The sequence below is a fragment of the Cyprinus carpio genome, chromosome B22 (assembly GCF_018340385.1).
Source record: "Cyprinus carpio isolate SPL01 chromosome B22, ASM1834038v1, whole genome shotgun sequence".
NCBI lineage: Eukaryota > Metazoa > Chordata > Actinopteri > Cypriniformes > Cyprinidae > Cyprinus > Cyprinus carpio.
In genome coordinates this window covers 29,883,196-29,908,037 of record NC_056618.1, presented here as the reverse complement: position 1 = coordinate 29,908,037, position 24,842 = coordinate 29,883,196, and the positions used below count along the sequence as shown (strand labels likewise).

The following is a 24,842-nucleotide window of genomic DNA, read 5'->3' as shown; positions in this document are numbered from 1 at the left end:
TGAACCAGGGCTACAGACGGCGGTCAACGAGAGCAGCCGCTTGCAGTCGGCAGTGAAGTTGAAAACAGAGCATTCAAGCCGGACACTTTCAGCTCCCGTTAGTGACACTCATGCGGTGTTTGCATACTCTGTCACAGATAAAGGGAATAAAATGCAATATTTGTCAAATACACAGACGTTTCAGAAACATTTTTACGAGCAACAGAGACACTTTTTATATACTGCTTAATACAGCGCCATAATTTCAAGGATAAAGTTCAACATAAATATATACGATGTATATGCTTTATCAAGGTGTTTTAATACATGTGACTCAATATAACATTGTGACTACTGTACAGTAAAAAAAAAAAAAAAAACTTTTACTGTTCTATAAACACAGATTTGTGGCTATTATTGGAATTGAAAAGGTTAGAATAAACCCGAAACACACAGGATCACTATTATGCGGTGAATCTGGCCAATTGTGAAATTGCTGTGTCATCATCAGAGCTCCTGCAGCCGCTCTGGAGAAGCTGCGGTCGGCTGAGTCCTGACAGTAGACAACTTGTGCTTTTTGGCAATATACAGCTTATTATGGTAATTTCCCTTAGCTAACCACACATCAGTTTTCAGGAAATTTGGAAAGGAAGAATTTGAACACAGAATTACAGAATGAAACAGAGTGTCTGAAGTGCAGAAAATCATTACAAAAACAATGTAAAGAATGAGTATACAGCACAAGAGCCTGGTGATGAGCCTTGCTGAGACATGGGAACATGTGTGTATGCACTTAAAATATCTGAGTGAAAACTTGACTTATATATGTAGTCTTGTTTACAAGTTTGATTTGTTAGATTCATTCCTTCATGTGTTTTCTTTTTTCTAAGTATAAACCAGTAAAATGAATTCTAATTTATAATTTTTTAATTTAAATTCTATTCACAAACTCTCAACACCCAATAACTGTAATTTTTTTTAAAGCTTATTTTTTCTGAAAAATGACACCTTGCACTTGAACATAGCATATTGATTTAGAATTTTAGTCAAAAAAATAAATAAATACGTAAAAATGATCTATTTAGCTTCAGGTTCTAAAGGGTTATGGTGTTGCCTTGACCTCCAGTTTCCCGGATCTCAATTCAATTGGACCTTGTGAAACTATAAATAGGAGGTGTCTTCTTGCCTTCTGCCATGCTCACGTTAAAGTACATACAGTTTAGCTTATTTATACCAAATATACAGTGCTGTGAGTTTTTGCCCCAATCCTGTTTTTTAATGTTTTGCACACCTGAATGATTCAGATCAAACTAAATTTAATATTATACAAACATAACCCGAGTAAATACAAAATGCAGATTTGAAATAACTATATCTACCTGGCCCATACGTAAAAAAGTACATCAGCCATACGTGAAAAAGTATTTGCCCCCTAAATCTAATAACTGGTTGTGCTACCCTTTGCAGCAACAACTGCAATCAAGCGTTTGTGATAACTGGCAATGAATCTTTCACATCGCTATGGAAGAATTTTGGCCCACTCTTCTTTGTAGAATTGTTTTAATTCAGCCACATTGGAGAGTTTTTGAGCATGAAGGACTGTTCAAGGTCATACCACAGCATCTCAATCAGATTTAAGTCCGGACTTTGACTTGGCCACTCCAAAACCTTACTTCTGTTTTTCTTGAGCCATTCAGAGGTGGACTTGCAGGTGTTCGTCGTTGTCCTGCTGCATAAAGTGCGCTTGAGCTTGAGGTCACAAACTGACGGCCGGACATTCTCCTTCAGGATTTTCTGATGGGAGTGCAGAATTCATGGTTCCATCAATTATGCAAAGTCATCCAGGTCCTGAAGCTGCAAAGCAGCCCCAGACCATCACACTGCCACCACCATGTCTGACTGTTGGTATGATGTTCTTTTTATGAAATGCTGTGTTGGTTTTACGCCAGATGTAACGGGACACACACCTTCCACAAAGTTCAACTTTTGTCACATCAGTCCACAGAATATTTGCTCAAAAGTCTTGGGGATAATCAAGATATTTTTTTGTAAATGTGATGCTGACTCTAGGATTGCCAACTGTTCCGTATAATACAGAATGGTCACGTATTTAAGGCATCAAAGAAGCATCCCAAATGAAAGCTATACGGAATGCTGTTTGTCCCATATTCGCAGACATGCACCATATGACCACTAGACCATATGAATAACAAATTCTCAACTGATAATTAATCATTCTTTTTGCACAAATCATTGTTTTATTTGTGAACATTGCCATTTGAGGAAGGCTTTAAGAACAAGCGAAATCCTCTGCCGGCTGCTCCCACTTCACGGCAAGCAGGACTTGTGCTACTGGCAATTCCATTCGCCGTATTTTGAGCGTCCCTTATTTTCTTATAACGAATCACAATTGTCCTTAGTTTTCCATTTCTAAAGTGAACTGGCAACCCTAATGATGACGTGATTATTTTTTGACTCCCCTGACAGCGCTACGTTGCTCAAAAAACAAAAAAAGTTGTTGCAGATATGCGAACAAAATAATACAAAAATAAAAACAAAAATAATAACTAAAAAATTGATAATAGAAAGTGCAAAGGTGGCTCTGAAAAGACCAGTATATATAAAAAAGAAAGCTCAAGAAAAATAAAATAAATCATGAGGCTTAATAGAACAGTGCACTATTGCAGACTTATATACTGAGGTTGTAATTACATTATGTTAATATAGTCAGTCGTGAACTAAAGTGGGCCAGTCTAAGGCATTAAAACTCCAGGTCTGAAAATGAGTCCCACTCCGGCCCTGGTCATACAGTGCATGTCTTCAAATACGGGACAGACTGCCTTCCATACAGCTTTCTTACGGGATACTTCTTTGATGCCTTAAATACGGGATGTTTCCATATTATACGGAACGGTTTGGCAGCCCTAGAGTCATTATTAACCTGCAGGCTGCACTCTGCGATAAAAGAGAGTGGGGCTGCTGTGAGTGCAGGCAGCCTAGGGGCAGCATCCATATTTCAACCCAATGGCATGACAACACCAGCCCTCATGGGCAAAAAAACAGACCGACCCACCAGGAATTCTCCCAGTGCTCCCGATTAGCCAATCTGGGCCTGGTCAGTCATGAACTAAAGTGGTCCGGCCTAAGGCATGAAACTCTAGGGCTGAAAATGGGTCCCACTCTGGCCCTAGTTTATTGTAAGTGTAGGAAGCTGTGAAGTGGAGGGAGAGAGATCTGATCTGTGCTAATTCATTCAGTCTGATTTGGCAAACCAGTTCAAATGGTTCGCTTAAAAGAACCATTTTAAAGTAATTAAACAGTTAATATTCATCATGTTTCATAATTTATCCATCACTACTCTTCCTTTCTTCAATACACTTGTAAGTGTACTGTAAACTGCTTAGAGTAAAACATATATCAGTTAAACATTTATGATATGTCAAAATATACACAAACATACCTTATCCACCTTTTTCCTATGGGTGAGACTTCCGGTTCATTAGCCGCTATAGGTGAATAACGAGGAGACTAACAACGTGCAATAAACGGTAAAACTGTTTGCACTTCAAACCAGTGTGTTCATAATTAAGATAATACATTAAAACAATATGAAAAGACACACCAACTTTCAATATCAAGCAGCAAAACCAACTGTTTTGTACAGCTAAAAATAGCTGGACGCAGATGAGACCGGAAGCCACACCCATAGAATTTTCAAATGGCCACGCCCATTTTTACGACAAGAAAAAGGTGGATAGTTTTTGTGATTAGTAATATAATGTTTTTCATATATGCTATAGGTGAGGGCAAGTAAAAAAAAAAAATGGTCTTATGCAAATCGCAAATGTCCACACAGTGATGTCTCTTTGGGACAAATCCCATTATGAAGATGACAGAATCTAAAAGAATTGAGCATTATCCATTAAGTGCAACATGATTACATATAAACAGTAAAAATGGTAAAAGCCTGATTACACACACATACAACAGAAACTATTTCAAACTGTGGTCAGTAAATTAGAGACCTACAAATGATTGATGTACACCTGTGTCATTAGATGTATTTATCCAAGCTCTCAATAGCTTGCTCTTTTGAGTATTGATTCCATTCATCTGAAATCTTATCCCACATGTGGAAAGTTTTCCCAAAGTATTCATTAAGATCTTTCTGAAATCTGTACACAAACCACTTCCAGTATGGCAGCTCAGAGATGTCAGGAGTGATGCTCCATTCTGCATAAACATTTCCTGCTTTTCTGTATTCTCTGCAAAGAAACCACTGACCTGTATAGAACATGTCAGCAGTTCTCACTAAAGATGTGCAAAAATTTGCACTAAGATTCTCTGTTTCCCGATAACAGCACCCAGTGAGCCCATTGACCCGATGGAAAGGAACACTGTGATCTCCAGAGTGGTCTTCTATTGTGTTGGTGCAGGTGGCTCCACAGAATGGACACTGAACCCAGCAGCACTGACAGAGATGATCAAACAGAATCTCATCTGGTCTGTCCTTCTCTTCCAGATTTACAGGAAATGTCTCTGTGCTGAATTTCTGTTGTATTTCTGAAGATACTGAACAAAGTTCCACACTTATTACTTTTTCCAGGAGGCTGAAATCATTAACACTGTCAAGACTCACTCCACTGAGGTCCTTAACAGAGAATATCAGCAAATCTGAGAGCTGCTGTGTGAAATCATTCAGCCATTTCTGAACATCTCCATTTGTCGTGTTGACCAGTGTAGTCGCTTTATGAACCGCTTCCATGATCTTCTGGCACAGGAGATCAGTTTTCTCATTCATCTTGGGGATAACACTGACTTCAAACTTATCAGTGATGTACTGATTGACTTCATCTCTGATAAAACTCTTGAAGTGGTCTCTGGGATTGTTTAAGTAGTTCATGTATTTCTTAAAATCCTCCTGTTCTGCCAACCTCTTGAGAATGTGCTTCTCTAGTTTAGATCTGTTTCCATTTAGTGATTCACAGTTTGTTCGAATTTCATTAGTCATATCTCTGGCAGTATCTTTGTAGACACTCTTCTGAATGGGCTCTTTCAGTTTCTGACAAATGATCTCACCAAAAATGGCAGCTGATGTTGCACCATGACAGTATTTCTGGAAAATACTATAGTACTCTTCACTCTTCTGTTCAAAGTATAAAACAGGATCGTTGGCTTCCCTGAACCTTCTGTGCTGGTCAGTAATTATTTTGTTTTCTCTCTTACAGATGGAAATGACCAAATCCATATAAAATTCATTTTTGAACACATAATTCCTGAAATCTTGCTCAAAATCTACTATTCTTGCTTTGATATAATCTGCAAGTTCTTGAATGTACGTTTTATTGTAGCCCATCTTTGCAATGTTATATGACATGATTTTTTGGTCTGTCTGATGAGCAATGTCATTTACTAAGGCTCTAATTTGGGCTTCCGCCTCCTGAGATAGTTTATAATCAAGCTTTTCAGCTGATATTTCATTTTTAGCATGTCCTGTAATTTCACTGGATTTCTTGAACTGTACATATTCTGAATAACTCAACACAGAGAAAACATCTTTGCTCTCTGTCCAGGCTTTTACAGGGCCACTTTCATAGATGTCACGGAGGAGTTGTTGCATGTCTTTTAATACATCAGTGTCTTTGATTGGAGGAGTTTCTGCTTTGATCTTCTTAACACAATCTTTCCAAAATGAATCAAACTCTTTTTTCAAGTTTGTTTCATTATTGGCTTTGTCTTTGAGTGTCAGCGCAAGTTCTTTGCTCTTTTCCAAGAGAGTATTTTCATGACATGTCCTCTGTGCATCAATCGCTTTCTTTACATGTTGCTGCTTAAGAATCTCATTTAATTTCCTCATTGTTTCTCCCACAATGTTTTTTTTAAGCTCTTTAATTTTGATGTAAAATGATGCTTTCCACTGTTTCAGTATATCTTTATCTTCATCCTTCTCGAAGAGTTCTGACATTGATTTTTCTACTTCTCCACTTTTCACTTTTAGTTTTTCTTGAAGATGACTTTCTGAAACTATATCAATTGTTTCATTTTCTATGTTGTTGTAGAGTTTGTTCTCTATATCCAGCATAGTTCTGCGGAGACTCCAGGACCACTTGCTGTATTCGGTCTCCAGTTTTCTGTATGTTGTGATTTCCAGAGAATTTCTGAAGCTGAACACAAATCGTTCATTCAGTAAAGCCTCCCAGAGATCATTAATACGGCGTTTAAGTTGTGCTAGCTCTAAGCCATCTGATTTCGAGGCATGGCTAAAAAACATGGTCTTTAGCTCTTGGATGTTTTCACAGTATGAGGGGTTTGGTGGTGCCATTGGTGGACTTCCCTCCCACAGCTGTGCAAAATATTTCACATCTTTCCGAATATCAAAAGTAATGACATCGCTGAAACGTTCTGCAACATAGACTTCATCTTTAGCAGCAAGTTTTGTCATTTCATCCAGTGTCTCCTGCAGCCGTCTCCTTCCCTCCATGTTTTTCTCTCCTGCTGCGATGTCTGAAATGTTCTGATGGACAAACATGCACCTGGGAGACAGATCCACCTTCTTCATCCTCATGAAGGCCTGAACAATGATCTGAAGAATGTCCTGCAGCTCTGATGGGCTTTCTCCAAGAATGTTGATTAATGTTAGATTACCAATACCAACAACAAATGTGGCCAATTCATTGTCCTGATTTCTTGTTGACCTTCCAGCCAGTTCTAGACCTCGAAGCCCCTCAGTATCAACAACGAGGATATAGTCAAAGTTAAGCTGTTCTTTCATCTCCTCTGAAACTCTGACCAGCTGCATGAAAGCTCCTCTGGTGCATCTGCCAGCACTGACAGCAAACTGGAGTCCAAACATGGCGTTCAACATAGTGGATTTTCCAGAGCTCTGGATCCCTAAAACTGACAGCACAAAGACTCTCTGGTCTCCCAGTTTCTGGATTAGTTCATGTAGAACAGCAGTAACCCAGACCACAGGAACATGAGCAGCATCTCCATCCATCAGCTCCAGTGGGAATCCAGAGATCATCATCTCTGCTGCAAGACTCGGGAGAGAAGAAAAATCACACGGCAGGCCTTCCTTGTTCTTATTCACTGATTTACACGATTCATAGATCTGACCGATCTCCCTCAGGATGTGCTCCAAGCCAAAGGTTGCAGCTCGAAGTTCTTTTGATATCCTTTCAAGTTCTGTTTGTTCATTGGTCAAATTTGTTGTCATCTGTTGCTCAGTTACCCCATTTTTCTCTTTCAATTTTAAGACTTCTGACCACTTTTCATCATACTTGTAATGTAGAGCAGAAAGGTCAGCTGAAGTGTATTCATCCAGGAGGATTGTGAGCCATTTAAGAAAAAATATCTTTTCAATTGGAGTTTGTGAATTCATTTCTGTAATAAACAACTTCATGAACTCACAAATGTCCAACACATGCTGCTCTTCACGGGTTTTCTTCATGTCTTGTTCCTGTTTTATTACCATGTCTGTTTCATTTCCCTGTGATCGATGTAATTCTTTGTTCTTTTCACACCACTGATGCCACAGTTTGCCCTGACAGGGCAGAAATGATTCTTTGATTTCTGTCAGATCTTTATCCTTCACTAAACTTATTATATTCTGGGCTGCTTCTTTTCCTCTTCTGCAGTCATTGTCATGTTCCTCATCTACTCTGATACCTGACTGTTTTGACACATCTTCAAGTCTAAAAACAGATGATGATTCTAAAGATGAGGATGAGAGACATTCATTTATAGCTTTTTCGAGGTCTTCAGATACATCCGACTGATTTCTGTCTTTTAATCCAATTTTGTATTTTCCTTGCCTCATCTTAGTTACTCTAGATTTATCCTCAGTAAAAAGAAAAATAAGTGGTTTTCTGTCTTTGAACAGGTTTTGGATGTTTGCTGCACTCTTGTCATTCCTGTCAAGTCGTGGTAGAATAACAACATTGACTGAGGCCATTCCAGTGAGGATCTGCAGCTGTTTCTCGTTGTCTCCTGCATCACCGTGAAGGTTACAGAAAGCAACACATTTACGGAATTTATCTGTGTCTTTTCCAGAGGGGCAGTACCAGGCAATCTCCACCACTCCATCCATCAGTACTCTGGTTCTGCTGCTGCCTGGGCAGTTCCTGTGGAAGAACGTGTTGTGTTTTTCATTGATCAGACTGCTCAACAGCTGAGATTTGGATGAGGACACTGAGCCAAACCTGAAGAAAGACACCATTGGTGTTTCTGCCTTCCAGATAGGCTGGATTTTTCCGATGGTTTCATTTTTAGCATTTTTCATCTTCCAGCTCTTGTTTATTTGTCTGAATGTCCAGAGAGGAAACTCAATCTCTTGTGTGAATGGATCGGGAACAAGCAGAGGCAGAGCGTACTGACACTGAGACAGTTTAGTCACCATCAGCTGCTTCAGGAAACTATCAGCACAATGAAACACAGCCATCTGAACATCCATCGGGTGAATAGCATCACTCCTGTTAGTTTCTTCTGTAAACAATAGCATTTCTGTGAAAACATCGACATCACCCTCATCTTCAGATAAGCCACAGTTTCTTTGTTATTCGTCATGCTGCTGATTGGTCTCTTTAATTTTGATGTATCTTGCTCTGTAGTTCATCATCAGTAGTTTTTGTAGGAAATTCTGAATGAGGTCCTTCTCAGTACAAGACTCATGAGACTGTAATGAATGTGCAGTTAACTGAAGAACATCTGCAGCTTTAAGTTTACACTGATGTCTGTTATCAAGACAGAGTCTTTGAAATAGATGCTCTACTTTTTCACTGATTCCACTTTCTTTCCTTTGATTCAGTCTTGCAACATCTTCTGAATGTGTGTCTACTTTTGCCTAAAAAGCAAAACAGCACAATTAGCTCGTCCCCCACCAGCATTTAAAAAAAAAAGTTGCCAGCCACCACCAGCATTTTTGAGGATTTTCACTAAAGTGTCATGGCCCACAGAATATTTTGTTGTATAAATATCTGAATATCATGCAAAACATCAATATAAAGAGACCCTCTACTTTTAAACAGACCCCCTGCATTTAAACAAAAAAATCCATTTTATTCTAGCTTCAAGCATTCCTTTTGTATCAGCACTTGAATACAGGTAGGTTTCACAAATGCAGTAGATCACTTCCATTAGCACTCCTAAAACTTGCACAGTCCTTTAACACTTCCTAGATCGCCATTTCACTCTGTAACATTAGGACGTTTTCATTTATATGCTGTTTATTGTTGATGATCACAATTTTCATTTGCATACATATGAGATTGCTTGTTTTTAGGTCATTCTCAGTTGTGTTTTTGATTGGCACATTTTAGACTCATTCAGAAGATGTATAATAGTGCCACTGAGTGTATGACAACATGAACGCAGAAACCCGGAAAATTCTGTGTTTGGCAGGGGAAGAGTTAAAGATAGGGTGACCAGACATCCAGTTTTTCCTGGGACAGTCCCGTATTTCAGCTCTATTTTCAATGTCCCGACTTATGTTGAAAAAAAATCATGTTTTGTCCCGTATTTCAAAATTTCTTTACGACTGGGTGAGTAGTTGAAGTGTTCTGTCATGCGAAAACAGCCTAATCAAAGGTAACTAAGCTTGTCGTAGAACAAAATTACCATCCAATGACAATTCGTTATCAATTAACTTGCAGTAGACTAAGTGAAGGTGGGATACAGAAGCACTCTCTCGGCCGAGTGCCTGTATGATCCCAGTTCTGCAATCAGTTCTCATTGCGCAATTGTGAAATACACACACAGCTGTCAAAATGTCCATCGTGTGGAGTATGACTTAAGTGAACGTAAACAGGTGGGTGAAAACTGGATTATGTAGCAGTGTATTACATTAATTCAGTCTTAAAGGGAAAGCAACTTAATTAACGCTTTGACGCAACCGATCACACTTGGCAGGTCCCTGAAACGTACGATCAAACCGGTGTGATTAGAACGTTCAGTGTGTCATGTGAACAACTGTTAAATTCAAATCTGTTTTCGTGCTTTGGCTCGTGCGGAGCCAGTTTGGACACTCTGCGACCTTGTCATGTTATCACAACGATTCAGTGTTTTCAACAATATATTGCTTTTTTAGGTTCCAGACATTTAAATACACATAAATACTAGCAAAACCATACATTTACAGTTTGTAAAATACACAATTATGTATATGAAAGTGGCAATAATGATCCTTACAAATATAATCTGACGACGTTTTATTAATATCATATACACATAGTGTAGGTAACAATAAAGTTGACTCTATTCTTCTCCCAATTCACAGAAGATTTACTTTAATGTCTTTCCAGAGGAGAGGATGAATTTATGTGTTGTTAATCGCACAGCTCGGATTTAGCACAAACTAACATGGTGGCGCCCATCACCCGATACAGATCAACTAATATGGTCATTATAAAGGTGTTTAAACTACCAAATACATTTAGTTCCAAATATTTGAGAATCGTAATATCAGATATTTCATAATATATTGAACACGTTTGTGTATATTTTTAATACAAAAGGAAAAACTAAATAAAAGTGATACATGTTTCATACAGTGCTATTGTGGCTCCGGTGTCACATGACAAACATGACACGTCACCATGGAAAAAATAAGGCGTTATGTTCTTAAAAAAAAAAAAAAAAACGGTCACCTTAAAAAAAAACTCACGCTGATGGCCCAGCTAGAATATTTTAAACTCATGTGTGAAAGGTTTAAATACTTGTCTGTCTCATTAATGTTAATCAAACAACACAAGATGTTAAATAAATGTATACATGTTAAACCTAGTGTATTAGAAAAAACAGTTTATTTAATATTTAATTTGTATCTATTGTATTTTCTTATGTTTTGTAATTTGCTTCTTTATTTTTATATAAAAAATAACTGTACGTGTGTGTGTGTGTGTGTGTGTGTGTATAATTTACAGAGTTGGGCAGTAACTAGGGTTGGGCCGATAGACGATGCCATCGTCCATTGCCGATGGCTAATAGACATCATGCTGTCTTGAAAAATAGTTTGGGCAGTGATAGTTGTCTTCCGAGGTGAAGAGGTCAACCTCTGCCCGGCCAAAAACTGACCAGATCGTACAGAGTGCCCCAGCCTGAGCTGGAGGCATCCGTCGTCACCACCTTCCTTCTGGAGGTTGTTCCCAACCAGCGGCCACAGCTTTGATGCAGTGATGGGGTACCTTGATATAAAAGCAGCCCAGGCGCCAGGCGTGGAACGGAAATAGTGGTCGACCAATATATTGCCAAAGCCGATATATCGGCCGATATTTGGCATTTTTCAAATATCTACAATGTCCAATAAAACTAACTCCTTTACATAATTATTAAAAGGCGGGACTTTTTTTTGACGGCGCTGAAAACTGCAGGGTCTGAGCACACAGTGCTCACACTCTCCCTCTTGATCTCTGTCATCGTTAACAGTTCTGTCTAATACGGATAGAAGTCTGTCTAATAATCAGATAGAATGGTTAAATAAATGAATGTATATAAAAAGTATTATAACAAATGCTTTTATATTATTAGTAATAGAAAGGCAAACAAAATACTTTCTCGTTTGCTGTCAGCATTAAGAAAATTTGCATTTATATCATTTAAACACATCTTTGAATGGCCATTTAACATTTAAATTAAATTAAATTAAATTTTAAATTAAATTTATTTAATAATAATTTATTTAATTAAAATTACATTTAATTTCACAAACCTTGTAAACTTAGTCAAATCCAGCTGTGAGATCTTGTAAAGTGTGCATTTTTATCCAGCATGATCGCGTGTTCTCTGTGTGACGGTCGGTCCATGTCAATTTAATGCTTTAAACACGTGATTTCAAATTATGCTGCGCTTTATGCATTTGCCCACTATCATATTCATGTCATTTTCTCTGTGTGCTGTATGCAAAATGAGTGTTACCCTGGCTTTTTTTGAAAAATATGATTCCCAATGCATGATTTCCATGATTATGATTCTCTCCTGAAGGGAGAGAACTGACATGTGTAAATGTAGGTAGAGGAAATTTGCCCTTTAAGGTATTTGGGTCTGCTTTCACAGTGGTAGTTTTTCGTGGCACTCAGTGCCATCAATGGTGATGGGAGCTACAGCAGTCAAGGGGTTAACACACCACATCACTCAAGCACTACAGCAGTCGGGGGCAGACACCACATCACTCAAGCCCCAGAAGATGTCCCTGCTGTTCCGCTGCTTCTTCCTCTTTGGAGAGAAAGGAGTCAGGAGACCAGAGCAGGGAAAAAGGCAATCTGCAAGCGAAGACGGGCGAGGTTCATATTCTCGCAATGAGAACATGAAGCTTCGGTGAGTGCAGTCTCTGTGTGGGAAACCCCCAGAGAGGCAACACACTCGTCGTGACCGTCCGCTTCATGCAAGTGGTCCTTGCACAAGCTATACTTTCAAAGTGACATTTGAAACAACACACTTGAAATTTGCTCAGAAAATTTGCTCTTTTCCAGCACCAGATGGCCGCAGGGGAACTCCTTCCACTGCATGTGGCCTGGTTCAATGGCAGGAGAGAGCAGGCTGAGCTTCTTACTTCGGCATCATCGCAGAGTTAGCGAAGAGATGGTCTCGTCACTGAAGGAGGAGATTCTGATGAAATGGCGCTCCGGGCCAAAATATATAGCATTTGGCTTCGCCCCCTCTGGCAGGCTTGAGTGCTATTAGTTTGTGCAGCTACACAAACATTAACAAATTGGGCTTTAGTAACAGAGCAAACAGAAAAATCCCCCAAAGCAGTCATCAAACGACGACGCAATGGGAGTTACCTTTCCAAGAGGAACTAAGGGATTTCTAATTTCCTGTTTCGCTTCTATTTTTGCTCTTCACTCAACACATACCTCAAGTCTCTCTCTTTTCTCTGTTCTTGTGCTGTTTTCCATGCTCTCTTCTGTTCTTCTGCATTGATCTTGTGACAGAAAAGAAAAGGCGCCATACATTAAACATGAATGTTGTTTTGGACCCCACAGCTTTTTGTGTTTTTTCTTTCTACGTGTTATTATGATTTTTGTCATAATCGTGCAGCCCTAATAATGGTATAATTGTTGAATTATTAATAAAAATTAGTGCTGTCAAAACTAACGCATTAACTCAGGCAATTACATTTTTCAGTTTAATGCAATAAAAATATTTAACGCAATTAACGCAGTGCAATGTCATGGTCTGGAAGGTCATGATGTTACCTAAAAGGCAATTAAAACTGCCTTAAAACTGTGCATGTCATTTTAAATGAGTCACATTTAAAGAACATGTCTCTGAAATAGTTTTCAAAACTGTCCTAGAGCAGCCCAGCACTCTCACTCATCTAACACACCCAATTCAACTCGTCAGCTCATTTGTAGAGACTTTAAAACCTGAAGTGGGTCAGAAAAGGTAAAGTGATTTGAGAGAAAATACGATGCGTCAGATCTGCATCACATTCAGCTTCGGCAACTCTTAAAGAAACAGCACCCAAAATAACCTAATAACCCAGCTGCTGTGATGTCTGTAGTATTGGTATCAGTGACTGGCCTTCAGTCATAAAAAAAGATGCCATTAAACAAATATTAAAAATATAATGTCTTCATGCTGTATTAACATTAATTTGAAGATTTAAAGGGGTCATGAAATGAGAAACCAAATTTGCCTTGATCTTTTGGAATATAAGAGGTCTTTGTACCATTAAAACGTCCTGCAAGTTTCATAGCTTAAGACGTCCTCCCCCATTATAAACAAGCCATTTATTTAATCAAGCTCTAAATACAGCTCGTTCTGGATCCATGGTAAGAAGTGACGTCACGGTGCGAAGTGACGTTCCAACCATTTGCATATGACCGCCTCCAGCACAAGACAACTACGCTCATTTCGTATCGTTGTCGCGCCGCGCGCCACAAAAGTGTTCAGTCGACGGACAGCGAGTGGGTCTGTGTACAGGAAAATTACAATGCCACGCAGATGTGCTCAAACATGTAAGGTTTTATCATTGCAAGAGCCATCGCTTCGAATGCATCACCCGCTACTAAACAGTTACGCTCAATCCGCAAATGTTCTGGCTGGGGGTGTTAATAATTGATCCATAGGCGCTGTCGTTAGCCAATCATAACAGTGGGCGTTAACACTGAACTCTTAAAGGGGAAACAACCCAAAAACAGACTGTTTGAATCAAAGGATGAGAAACAGGGTGGGAAAATGTCATAATTCACTACATTTTAAAAGTTAAAAAAAAAAAAAATATAGTAATACTATAATTGCACCTAGGGGACCATAATAATAAAATAAAAAACCCATGTCATGACCCCTTTAATGTGAAATTATTGTAATATATATAAGTATATTTAAAAACTTTAATTGGGGGGATTCATCGTGATTAATCGCGATTAATTTCTGAAATTTTTTTATTAATTAGTTAATTTTTTAATCAATTGACAGCACTAATAAAAATGTTAGAATAAATTAAGGGTAAATAAACCCATTAGAGACATCAGGAAACCATATATGTGTTCTTACCACTTTGAGATGTCCTGTTTTGCAGGTCTTCTCTCTCCCTTAATGCAGTGTTGTACATCTCACTAGTGTAGGACTGCGGTTTATTATCAGTAAACAGATTCTCAATTCTGTTCATCAGGTCACTCATCTCTGACTGGTTGTTCATTTTCTTGCTGCAGGTGTGATATCTTCCACCACATTTCTCAATCAGCCGCTCCAGAGTAGAGTCTTTCTTCAGATCATCTATTATAGAGTCAGATTCTTCCTGGCTCTCATAGGTAAAGAGAATCATCACAAACTGAAGAACTCTGTCACCAAATACTCTCTGAAGCCACTCAAGACCCATCTTATCAGCATCTGTTAACTGGCCCAGTCGCACAACAAAGATGAAGGCGATAATTTCATTTTCATTCACTAGTTGATCTGTAAGAGAATCCAGATCAAGTGCAGTTTCATGTAAGCCAATCAGGTTGATCACTGAGACGCAATGTCCTGATATCTTCATCTGCGAAGAAACAGTCATGGATATTGCTACATTTTCAATATTTGGTTGTATTTCTCCAAGTAGAATATTATTGTGTTGATACTGGACTGCAGCAGAGTTTCCAAATAATATAATGGTCAGACGGTGACCTAGAATAAACACAGAAGAACCCGTCTCAGATTCAATAATACACTGCAACTTGAGAACAAGTCTCTTTGAGCAAAAACATAAAAAAAGTGAAAATTTTTTAAAAAGCTGGTGTTTGTTTTCTTACCCATACTGCTGAGCTCAATAGAGTCAGACAGTTGAGGTGTTCCACTCGTCTCTCCTTTTTTCAATAGGCTGTTCATTATCCTGAAAAAGATACTGTAAATTAATCTTTAAAAAAAAGGCTTTTGAGTGTGCAGAATGCATAGCTCAGAATCTGCTTTTCTAGACAACTCTCTTTATATTTATCTTATATTCACTGTATGAATGATGTTTGAGTATCAAATCATGACACATGCTTTTGTGTAGCAGGGTCCTGCACATGGATGGGAATAATATTCACATTGTCAATTGCAGTGCAGGCCAGGAATCAATAAGCACAGGTGGACTGTGGGTCCAACAGATTGTGTGCACTTTAATCGGCAAGCCTGGTTAATCCCGATTTAGGCTAAATATTATTATTAAACTTAAGTCACCTCATTGTCTGTGATTATGACCTGTGAAAGATAATAGCCACAATGTGCAGGGGTTATTTTTGTCTACTTGATGTAGTAGATTTAATGTGGGTGCAGTTCGAGTTGCGACCTTTATGTTAACCAAGTCGAGTCGGGTACTGAATTAAATTAGTGCTTCTGTCGGAAAACGGGTCAGTTGTTGCTAAGTACCGCGGGTTTACCAAACAGGACCTGCACATGACACTGTGGTGTAGATCTAGTCAAACAGGATTTGTGGTTTACAGAAGCATAGTCAAATCTTCAGGAAATCACATGACATATTTTCCAAAATCACCTGACCAACCATGTAACTCAATACAACCAGCAGTAAATACAGTCAACTTTCAGAACTTTTTCCATCAAAACTAGACATTACTACACCATGACTGTCACTAGAACTTTCACAATAATATCTTTTTCTTGATATTCTGTCCCTTCATGTATATATATATATATATATATATATATATATATATATGTATATATATATAAATAATTTTACATTAAAATCTTAAATATTATATAAGTGTGTGTTATTGTATTCATTTCCACATCACACAGGAACACAGTCCAAGGCTGTTTTTGCTATAGTCTTTGTCATGTTACGAAGGACTCTGAAGGACAACCATTTTCTACTGAATCAGAACGTGTTTCTGATTTTGACATATGAATAATTAAACTAAATAATTAAAAACAAACCCGATAAATATGGAATCTTATTGCAGTTTTTATGTCTCTATCGCATATGTCCATCATCTGAAGTCCAAGTAGGCATATGAAAGTTCCCGGATGGTCCTTACATATAAACACTGTGAAAGAAAGTGAAAATGTTCTCTTTTGTGATTGTACGGTGACTCTCATTAACTAATCATTTCATATCTGAATGATTAGATGATTTTTTTCTAACAAACCATTATTGTTTTTGTCTTACATTTCTAATATGTTACTATAACACATGAATAAATATTTAATGACTTGTCATGGTTAAAAGAAAACTTATCGCGAGCAACCTACTGTTGTTATTAGTTAAGACTTAATTGTAAAGTTCAGCTTTAGCTTTCTTTAACTAATAAAGTTCCCCATGTTGGGATTTTAATTAGCTTAAGTAAGTTGCTTACTGGTAAATTTACCTCAGAAAAGTAATTCACCTAACAGGAAATTTACATTTATGATTTACACTTTAAAACAATTCTAAGGTATCACAGTGCAAGTCATTTAGTAAAAAACAAGAATAAAAAGTATATTTTATTGTCTTACCGTATTCTCCGCGTTGAGGGAGTCAGAAATGTGAAAGTACATCTGGCTGCACGTGCCGCTCCGCCCCACACCTACTCTGATTTGCTCGATTGTCTCTCATAGGCATACATGATAGGAAATATGTTCGTGTTTTTTTTTTGTAAATGTGTTCGTAGTCGCTGTAGATCGTCGTATATGCCGTTTAAATATCTAGTAATGCTATATAGTTTCTCAAAGCCTTCATTATAATGCACGTTAGTAATAGCCTGTATGTCCTCTCTGAATTGTTTGTTTTGCTAAATTAAGATGATCTTTAGGCTTACGCACGAACAACCCCACAACATACAGCAGGAGGGCCAAATATTGTTTATTTTTTATTAAGTCAAATGTAATATTTTATATGCAAGCTATTGGTATAGTTGAGGAATTTTGTGGTAAATAGGTAAAGTACTTCATATCTCAAAAAACAGCATAAACCTACTGATGAGAGAATTTTTTTATTTGTTTTTTTACAAATCACTCTTATAAACACACCATAAACGGTAACACAAAGTTAACAGTAGGAGGGTTAAATAAATGTGAAATACAAGAATGTTCAAAAAAAAAAAAAAAATCAATTCACTTGCATTTTTATGTGCTTTCAGTCTTTTTTTTTATTCTCAGCCAGAAAATGCTTTGCTTAAATGTTTGTCCAGAGAGTGTGTCTCCATTAAACTTTCCAGAACGAGTTCCAGCACCTCAAGCAGACAAAGCACAGTAAGCGAAAATACACATTTTCGTTAGACATTTAAAGTTTGAAATTTTACATGTAACAAAAATAACTGCACTTTTATAAAAACAGCAACTGTAACTAATGTGACCGACTTAGTTTTTTACAGAGGTACTGTAATCTCTTTTCCATCACTAATATAAAACATGATATTTCTGCTCCTTAACAAATGGGTGTCAGAAACAGAAGCGCAGCACTGTAGCGCAGTAGCGCAGCACTGCTTTGTTATTGTCGATTCAGTGAAATCATCATTCAGTTCAGCTCTCTTTCAATAATGTCTTTGCAATCAGTCAAGTGTCCCCAACTAAGCAAGCCAAAGGCGACAGTGGCAAGGAAACAAAACTCCATCGATGACAAAATGGAGAAAAAACCTTGGGAGAAACCAGGCTCAGACGAAAACCAGAACAGTCTTCAACAAATACCAGACTGCAACCAAAAGGCCAGATCGTTCACAATGCTCTTGTCCCGATGGCTGTCTAGTTAACACGATCTTCTTCACAGGGGATCTCTCTCTAGGGCTTATCTAGTTGACATGTAATGTAAATGTCCCGTCACTAATCATGCCTTCAGCGTGAATCCTCTCATGTGTTTTCAGATGTGCTGACTGAGTGAATCTCTTGTCACAGTGTGAACACTTGTAAGGTTTCTCTCCAGTGTGAATCCTCTGGTGCCGTTTTAAATTGTATTCCAAAATGAAAGTCTTCCCACACTCAAAGCACACATAATCTCTTACACCAGTATGTGTTTTCTGATGTGATTTTAACGTTTGGTGCAGGGAAAAGCTCTTTCCACATAAAGAACATGGATATGGCTTCTCCTTCATATGAACTGTCAGGTGTTTCTTCAGGACTGATGATTCAAGAAATGTTTTGCTGCATTGATCACACGCGTACGGCTTTTCTCCGGTGTGGACCCTCATGTGTATTTTAAGGGTGGATGAACGCGTGAAACTCTTTCCACACTGATCACATGTGTGTGGCTTTTCTCCCGTGTGGATACTCATGTGGTTTCTAAGACTTTGTTTGTGTGTGAAGCTCTTCCCGCACTGAACACACGTGTGCGGTTTCTCTCCAGTGTGGATCCTCTCATGTCTATTCAGATTTCCTGACAGACTGAATCTCTTGTCGCAGTGTGAACACTTGTGTGGTTTTTCTCCAGTGTGAACTATCTGGTGCTGCTTTAAATGGGATTCCGAATTAAAAGTCTTCCCACACTGAAAACAGATATAATCTCTTACACCAATATGTGTTTTCTGATGTAATATTACACTTCGCCTCAGGGAAAAACTCTTTCCACATGAAGAACATGAATGTGGCTTCTCTTTCGTATGAACTGTCAGGTGTTTCTTCAGGGATGATGAATCAAGAAATGTTTTGCCACATTGATCACATGTGGACAGCTTTTCTCTGTTATGGATTCTCATATGTTCTTTAAGGGATGATGAACGCGTGAATCTCTTTCCACATTGATCACATTTGTGCGGTCTTTCTCCCGTGTGGGTCCTCATGTGGTTTCTAAGACTTTGTTTGCGTGTGAAGCTCTTCCCGCACTGATCACAAATGTGTGGCTTTTCTCCTGTATGGATTCTCATGTGTTCTTTAAGGAATGATGAACGCGTGAAACTCTTTCCACATTGATCACATTTGTGTGGTCTTTCTCCCATATGGGTCCTCGTGTGGTTTCTAAGACTTTGTTTGTATGCGAAACTCTTTCCACACTGAGTGCAGGTGAATGATTTCTCAGCTCTTTTTTCCTTTAAGAATTTATTTTTAGTTTGCAAGCCACTCAAAAGTTTCTCTTCAGGTTTGACATGATGTTTCTCCTCCACTTCACTCTCCTCGTTCTCTTCTTTATAGTCTGAAATGAAAGAAAGTGTCAAACATTTTCAGGAGACAGGAATATGAATCGAAAGGACATAAAAGTGAGCCCTGATGTAATAGCAGAAAAAAGACAACTGTTATAAAAAATGACAATCATTTTAATGCATTTTTTAATTGATTAATTATATGTCCCTATGTTACACCTGGCTTAAAGATGTAATATTAAGAGAGACAACACAGTGCAATGGATTTGACATGATATTTATTACAATCAAAATAACAATCAAAATGTAAGTATCAGCAGTCTCAGTCAGTATGAAATACAAATGAATGAATGCAGCAAAATGAAGTGTTGTCAGTGCTTACATATAAATACTAGTGGTCGACCATATGGGATTTTTATTTTTAATTGGCCGATGCCATATTGAGAAATCAATCTGGCCGATTGGCCGTTATTAGGCCGATAAATATGTAATAACAGTAAATGAGAAACATGCAAAAAATTGGTGAAACTAAATGAACATTTATTATGCATAAATATTTATTAAAACCTAAATTAAAAATGCAAACAATTGAGGTAGCATTTAGTGTAGCCTTTCCTTTTCTTTTGCTGAAACATCTACAAAAATAAAGAAATATTTTATGCTTAAATTAAAACAATTTAAATGTAAACAACAGAGCAGAGCAGCCCTGAAACATTTGGATTCATGACGAATGAGAGAACTAAAACGCATAGCCTTAACTTTAGAAGATTTGTTGAGAGAAACTAATAACTGTGTTTATAATGTATAAACATTTTGCTTTAGCCTACTGGCATTTTAGCCTACAATATTTCTGAATGTACTAGGGCTATTAAAATGTGACGTGAGCCTACGCGACTTATGTTTTTTGGGTTTTTTTACTCTCAAAACGCAATCTTGTACAAGTAGTGTTTTTGAACAATGCAGCAAACAATTTTTAAATATCTTAAAAATACAATAAAAACCTTAAAAAGTATATAAATTTATTGCCTGTTACACAGAAGCCTACATTCAAATAAAACCATAAAACTACCTTTCTTTATTTTCCTATTATTAGCCTATTATGGGCAAAGAAAATTGTTTTAAAAAAATAACATTATTAACCGGTATTTCTTCTACCCGAACCAGTTTCGGAACAGTAATAATACAGAGGAACGCAGGAACAGAAACGTTAAAATATTGATTCTTTCAAGCCCTGTTGGAAAGACAGCGCGTGCACATGGTTGCCAGGTTGACAAAAATAAGTAACACCTTGGTAGATATTTCCTGTATTGAGCAAATGTGAAGCTCTTTTTCAGGGATTGCATCTCCTTATATCAGGCAACCCCAGTTGTGTTCCTCCGCGGCCAATTAAACCCTGTTGTAGCCGATATATTAAACTCAATTCATTCTTTATTAGAATGCTTGGACTTTTCCACTTCCGTTTTTAAACAAAAACTCTCAGGTTCTTGTATTCAATGTAAGTGGTGGGGCACTGCTGCAAACATGCGCGATAGTTGATCCAGAGACAGCTGTATCGCATATTTTGTATCATCAATTACCTATGACGATACAGTCGTCGTATCGATATATCGACCCACAGCCATTATTATATGTTGAATTTGTGTGATGCCAATATCACGAGTTTTTCAGTCCTGTGAAATTTCACATGGTCCAAATTCTCAGCTTTTTAACCCACAAGCTTAAATAAATTATTAATTTTTAGCATAAGCTATATTTCCGACGTGTTCTCATATGTTCTTTAAGGGATGATGAACGCGTGAATCTCTTTCCACATTGATCACATTTGTGCGGTCTTTCTCCCGTGTGGGTCCTCATGTGGTTTCTAAGACTTTGTTTGCGTGGTGAAGCTCTTTCCCGCACTGATCACAAATGTGTGGCTTTCTCCTGTATGGACTTTCTCATGTGTTCTTTAAGGAAATGATGAACGCGTGAAACTCTTTCCACATTGATCACATTTGTGTGGTCTTTCTCCCATATGGGTCCTCGTGTGGTTTCTAAGACTTTGTTTGTATGCGAAACTCTTTCCACACTGAGTGCAGGTGAATGATTTCTCAGCTCTTTTTTCCCTTTAAGAATTTATTTTTAGTTTGCAAGCCACTCAAAAGTTTCTCTTCAGGTTTGACATGATGTTTCTCCTCCACTTCACTCTACTCGTTCTCTTCTTTATAGTCTGAAATGAAAAGAAAGTGTCAAACATTTTCAGGAGACAGGAATATGAATCGAAAGGACATAAAAGTGAGCCCTGATGTAATAGCAGAAAAAGACAACTGTTATAAAAAAATGACAATCATTTTAATGCATTTTTTTAATTGATTAATTATATGTCCCTATGTTACACCTGGCTTAAAGATGTAATATTAAGGGAGACAACACAGTGCAATGGATTTGACATGATATTTATTACAATCAAAATAACAATCAAAATGTAAGTATCAGCAGTATCAGTCAGTATGAAATGCAAATGAATGAATGCACCAAAATGAAGTGTTGTCAGTGCTTACATATAAATACTAGTGGTCGACCAATATGGGATTTTTAATGGCCGATGCCATATTGAGAAATCAATCTGGCCGATTGGCCGTTATGAGGCCGATAAATATGTAATAACAGTAAATGAGAAACATGCAAAAAATTGGTGAAACTAAATGAAAATTTATTATGCATAAATATTTATTAAAACCTAAATTAAAAATGCAAACAATTGAGGTAGCATTTAGTGTAGCCTTTCCTTTTCTTTTGCTGAAACATCTACAAAAATAAAGAAATATTTATTGCTTAAATTTAAACAATTTAAATGTAAACAACAGAGCAGAGCAGCCCTGAAACATTTGGATTCATGACGAATGAGAGAGCTAAAACCCATAGCCTTAACTTTAGAAGATTTGTTGAGAGAAACTAATAACTGTGTTTATAATGTATAAACATGTTGGTTTAGTCTACTGGCATTTTAGCCTACAATATTTCTGAATGTACTAGGGCTATTAAAATGTGACGTGAGCATATACGCGACTTGTGTTTTTTGGGGGGTTTTTTACTCTCAAAACGCAATCTTGTACAAGTAGTGTTTTTTAACAATGCAGCAAACATTTTTAAATATCTTAAAAATACTTTACTGTCTTTAAAGTGTTGATAAATTTTTTCTTTTGTTTAGTAGCCTACATTTAATTAAAATCTTGAAAGGATGGTGCTGTATTGGCTTATTATTAGCCTATTATGGGCAAAGAAAATTGTTTTAAAAAAATAACATTATTAACCGGTATTTCTTCTACCCGAACCAGTTTTCGGAACAGTAATAATACAGAGGAACGCAGGAACAGAAACGTTAAAATATTGATTCTTTCAAGCCCTGTTGGAAAGACAGCGCGTGCACATGGTTGCCAGGTTGACAAAAATAAGTAACACACTTGGTAGATATTTCTGTATTGAGCAAATGTGAAGCTCTTTTTCAGGGATTGCATCTCCTTATATCAGGCAACCCCAGTTGTGTTCCTCCGCGGCCAATTAAACCCTATTCAATCCGATAAATAAAACTAAACTAATTCTTTATTAGAATGCTTGGACTTTTCCACTCAGTTTTAAACTCGGTTCTTGTATTCAAGGTAAGTGTGGTCCACTGCTGCAAACATGCGCGATATTGATACAGAGACAGCTGTATCGATATTTGTATCATCAAATACCTGTGACGATACATCGTCGTATCGATATATCGAACACAGCCCTATTATATGTTGAATTTGTGTGATGCCATATCACGAGTGTTTCAGTCTGTTGAAATTTCACATGGTCAAATTCTAGATTTACCACAGCTTAAATAAATTATTAATTTTTAGCATAAGCTATGTCCGACGTGTTTCACTCAATGATTTTCCTCAATTTAACAAATAGGGCATTTCTTAAAATTGTGACATTATTTGGGCTCTTTTCTACAGCATGATTGGAGGACAAGAAAAAAATCTCAATCCATTTTTACACAAACAGTGCTGACTGCATTCATCAAGCCTGTTACCAAAGTTACTGTAAGAAAAATAATCTATATAACTATGAATAACTCCTATAATTTATTACCAATACAACTTTATCAGTCTCTATAAATAAGCTTTTGCTTAATTTATGCCAACAACCCTGTCAGCCGTTCTGGAAAGTTCATTTACTTGATACATTTTGTGTTTACTGTTTATTGCTTTAAAAAATAACAACAAAACACACAACGTTGTAAACTATATTGAGAAATGTAAAACATTTTGGTAACAGTTTCACAAAAATATAAAATACAATATTAATATAAAATAAATGAGCTAAAAATACATTTAGATTGATCTGATGTTGACAATCAAAATGAACATTTCTCAAACCTCACTTACTGACCATTTGTTAAAACCAAAATATGAAGAAAATTTTGTACCCATTTCATACTAGTTTAAATATGAATCTAAATCTGATGAACAGCTTGAAGCTTTATAACATTAAAATTCTTCATGATCATGACTGAATGAAGAATGAAGAATAAACACCAACCTTTCTGTTCTTCCGTGTGTTTTATTCTGCAGGGTTCTGGATCACTCATGTTCTCACTTTCCTCTTTGATAAACTCAGTCTTTATAGATTCCATTTCTTCCTGATGGTCTGATGCTCGTCTGCACTTGTAAACTGATGGGAAATCCAGCATTTATTGGTGAAATCACTGACCGCGTGATTGTTGTGGGAGGAGCTTCACTGAACATGAATTTCTGTGTGGAAGCAACAATAAATCAGTTGCTGAGTTTGTGTTTTTAATTAAACATTTATACATTTATGTAAGTGAAGCAAATGCCCTCCAATTTCTATCTTTGAAGAGACCATAGTCTAAGTGTTGTCTCTCTGTAAATCATTATATTAGCAATAGGAGCACAGAGGATGCAGTATGCACAGTGCTGCACTCTGTACTCACACACTTGGACAATAACAACACATATGTACGGATGTTGTTTGTTGACTTCAGCTCAGCATTTAACACTGTCATTCCCTCCAAGCTGACCACTAAACTTGGAAACCTGGACATTAACACCTCCCTATGCAACTGGATTATGGACTTTCTGACCAACAGGCCTCAGCATGTTAGGTCGGGCCACACCTGCTCCACCACCATCACACTCAACACCGGCGTACCACAGGGCTGTGTGCTGAGCCCATTCCTCTACTCCCTGTACACCCATGACTGCAAGCCTGTGCATGGATCCAACGCCATCAAGTTTGCAGATGACACCATGGTGACTGGCCTCATCAGAGACAAGGATGAGACTGCCTACAGGGAGGAGGTACAGCACCTGGCCACATGGTGCGCTGACAATAACCTGCTCCTTAACACTAGCAAGACAAAGG

The 24,842-nt window shown here is 37.5% G+C and overlaps 2 protein-coding genes across 3 annotated transcripts in view; both read right to left on the bottom strand.

The window, feature by feature from the left end:
- The window catches only part of LOC109068810 (gastrula zinc finger protein XlCGF57.1-like), a 52,253-nt gene that overhangs the window by 25,777 nt on the left and 1,634 nt on the right, over positions 1-24,842 (bottom strand). The window contains exons 2-3 of one of the 2 annotated variants that reach the window (XM_042749623.1): positions 24,000-24,211; positions 18,095-19,498 (exon numbers count right to left, since the gene is read on the bottom strand). The exons of the other annotated variant lie outside the window; for it this stretch is intronic. Coding sequence (XP_042605557.1) covers positions 18,165-19,498; positions 24,000-24,150 — 1,485 coding nt within the window. The 5' untranslated portion in view covers positions 24,151-24,211 and the 3' untranslated portion in view covers positions 18,095-18,164. Of the gene's footprint in view, positions 1-18,094; positions 19,499-23,999; positions 24,212-24,842 lie in introns of those variants that run through there. 2 annotated transcript variants of the gene reach the window in all.
- On the bottom strand, positions 1,919-18,040 carry LOC109068811 (interferon-induced very large GTPase 1-like). The gene is given in 5 exon segments (XM_042749616.1): positions 1,919-8,821; positions 12,828-12,895; positions 14,473-15,084; positions 15,210-15,289; positions 16,894-18,040. Coding segments are annotated over 4 exon segments (5,544 nt in total). The 5' UTR covers positions 15,286-15,289; positions 16,894-18,040; the 3' UTR covers positions 1,919-4,033.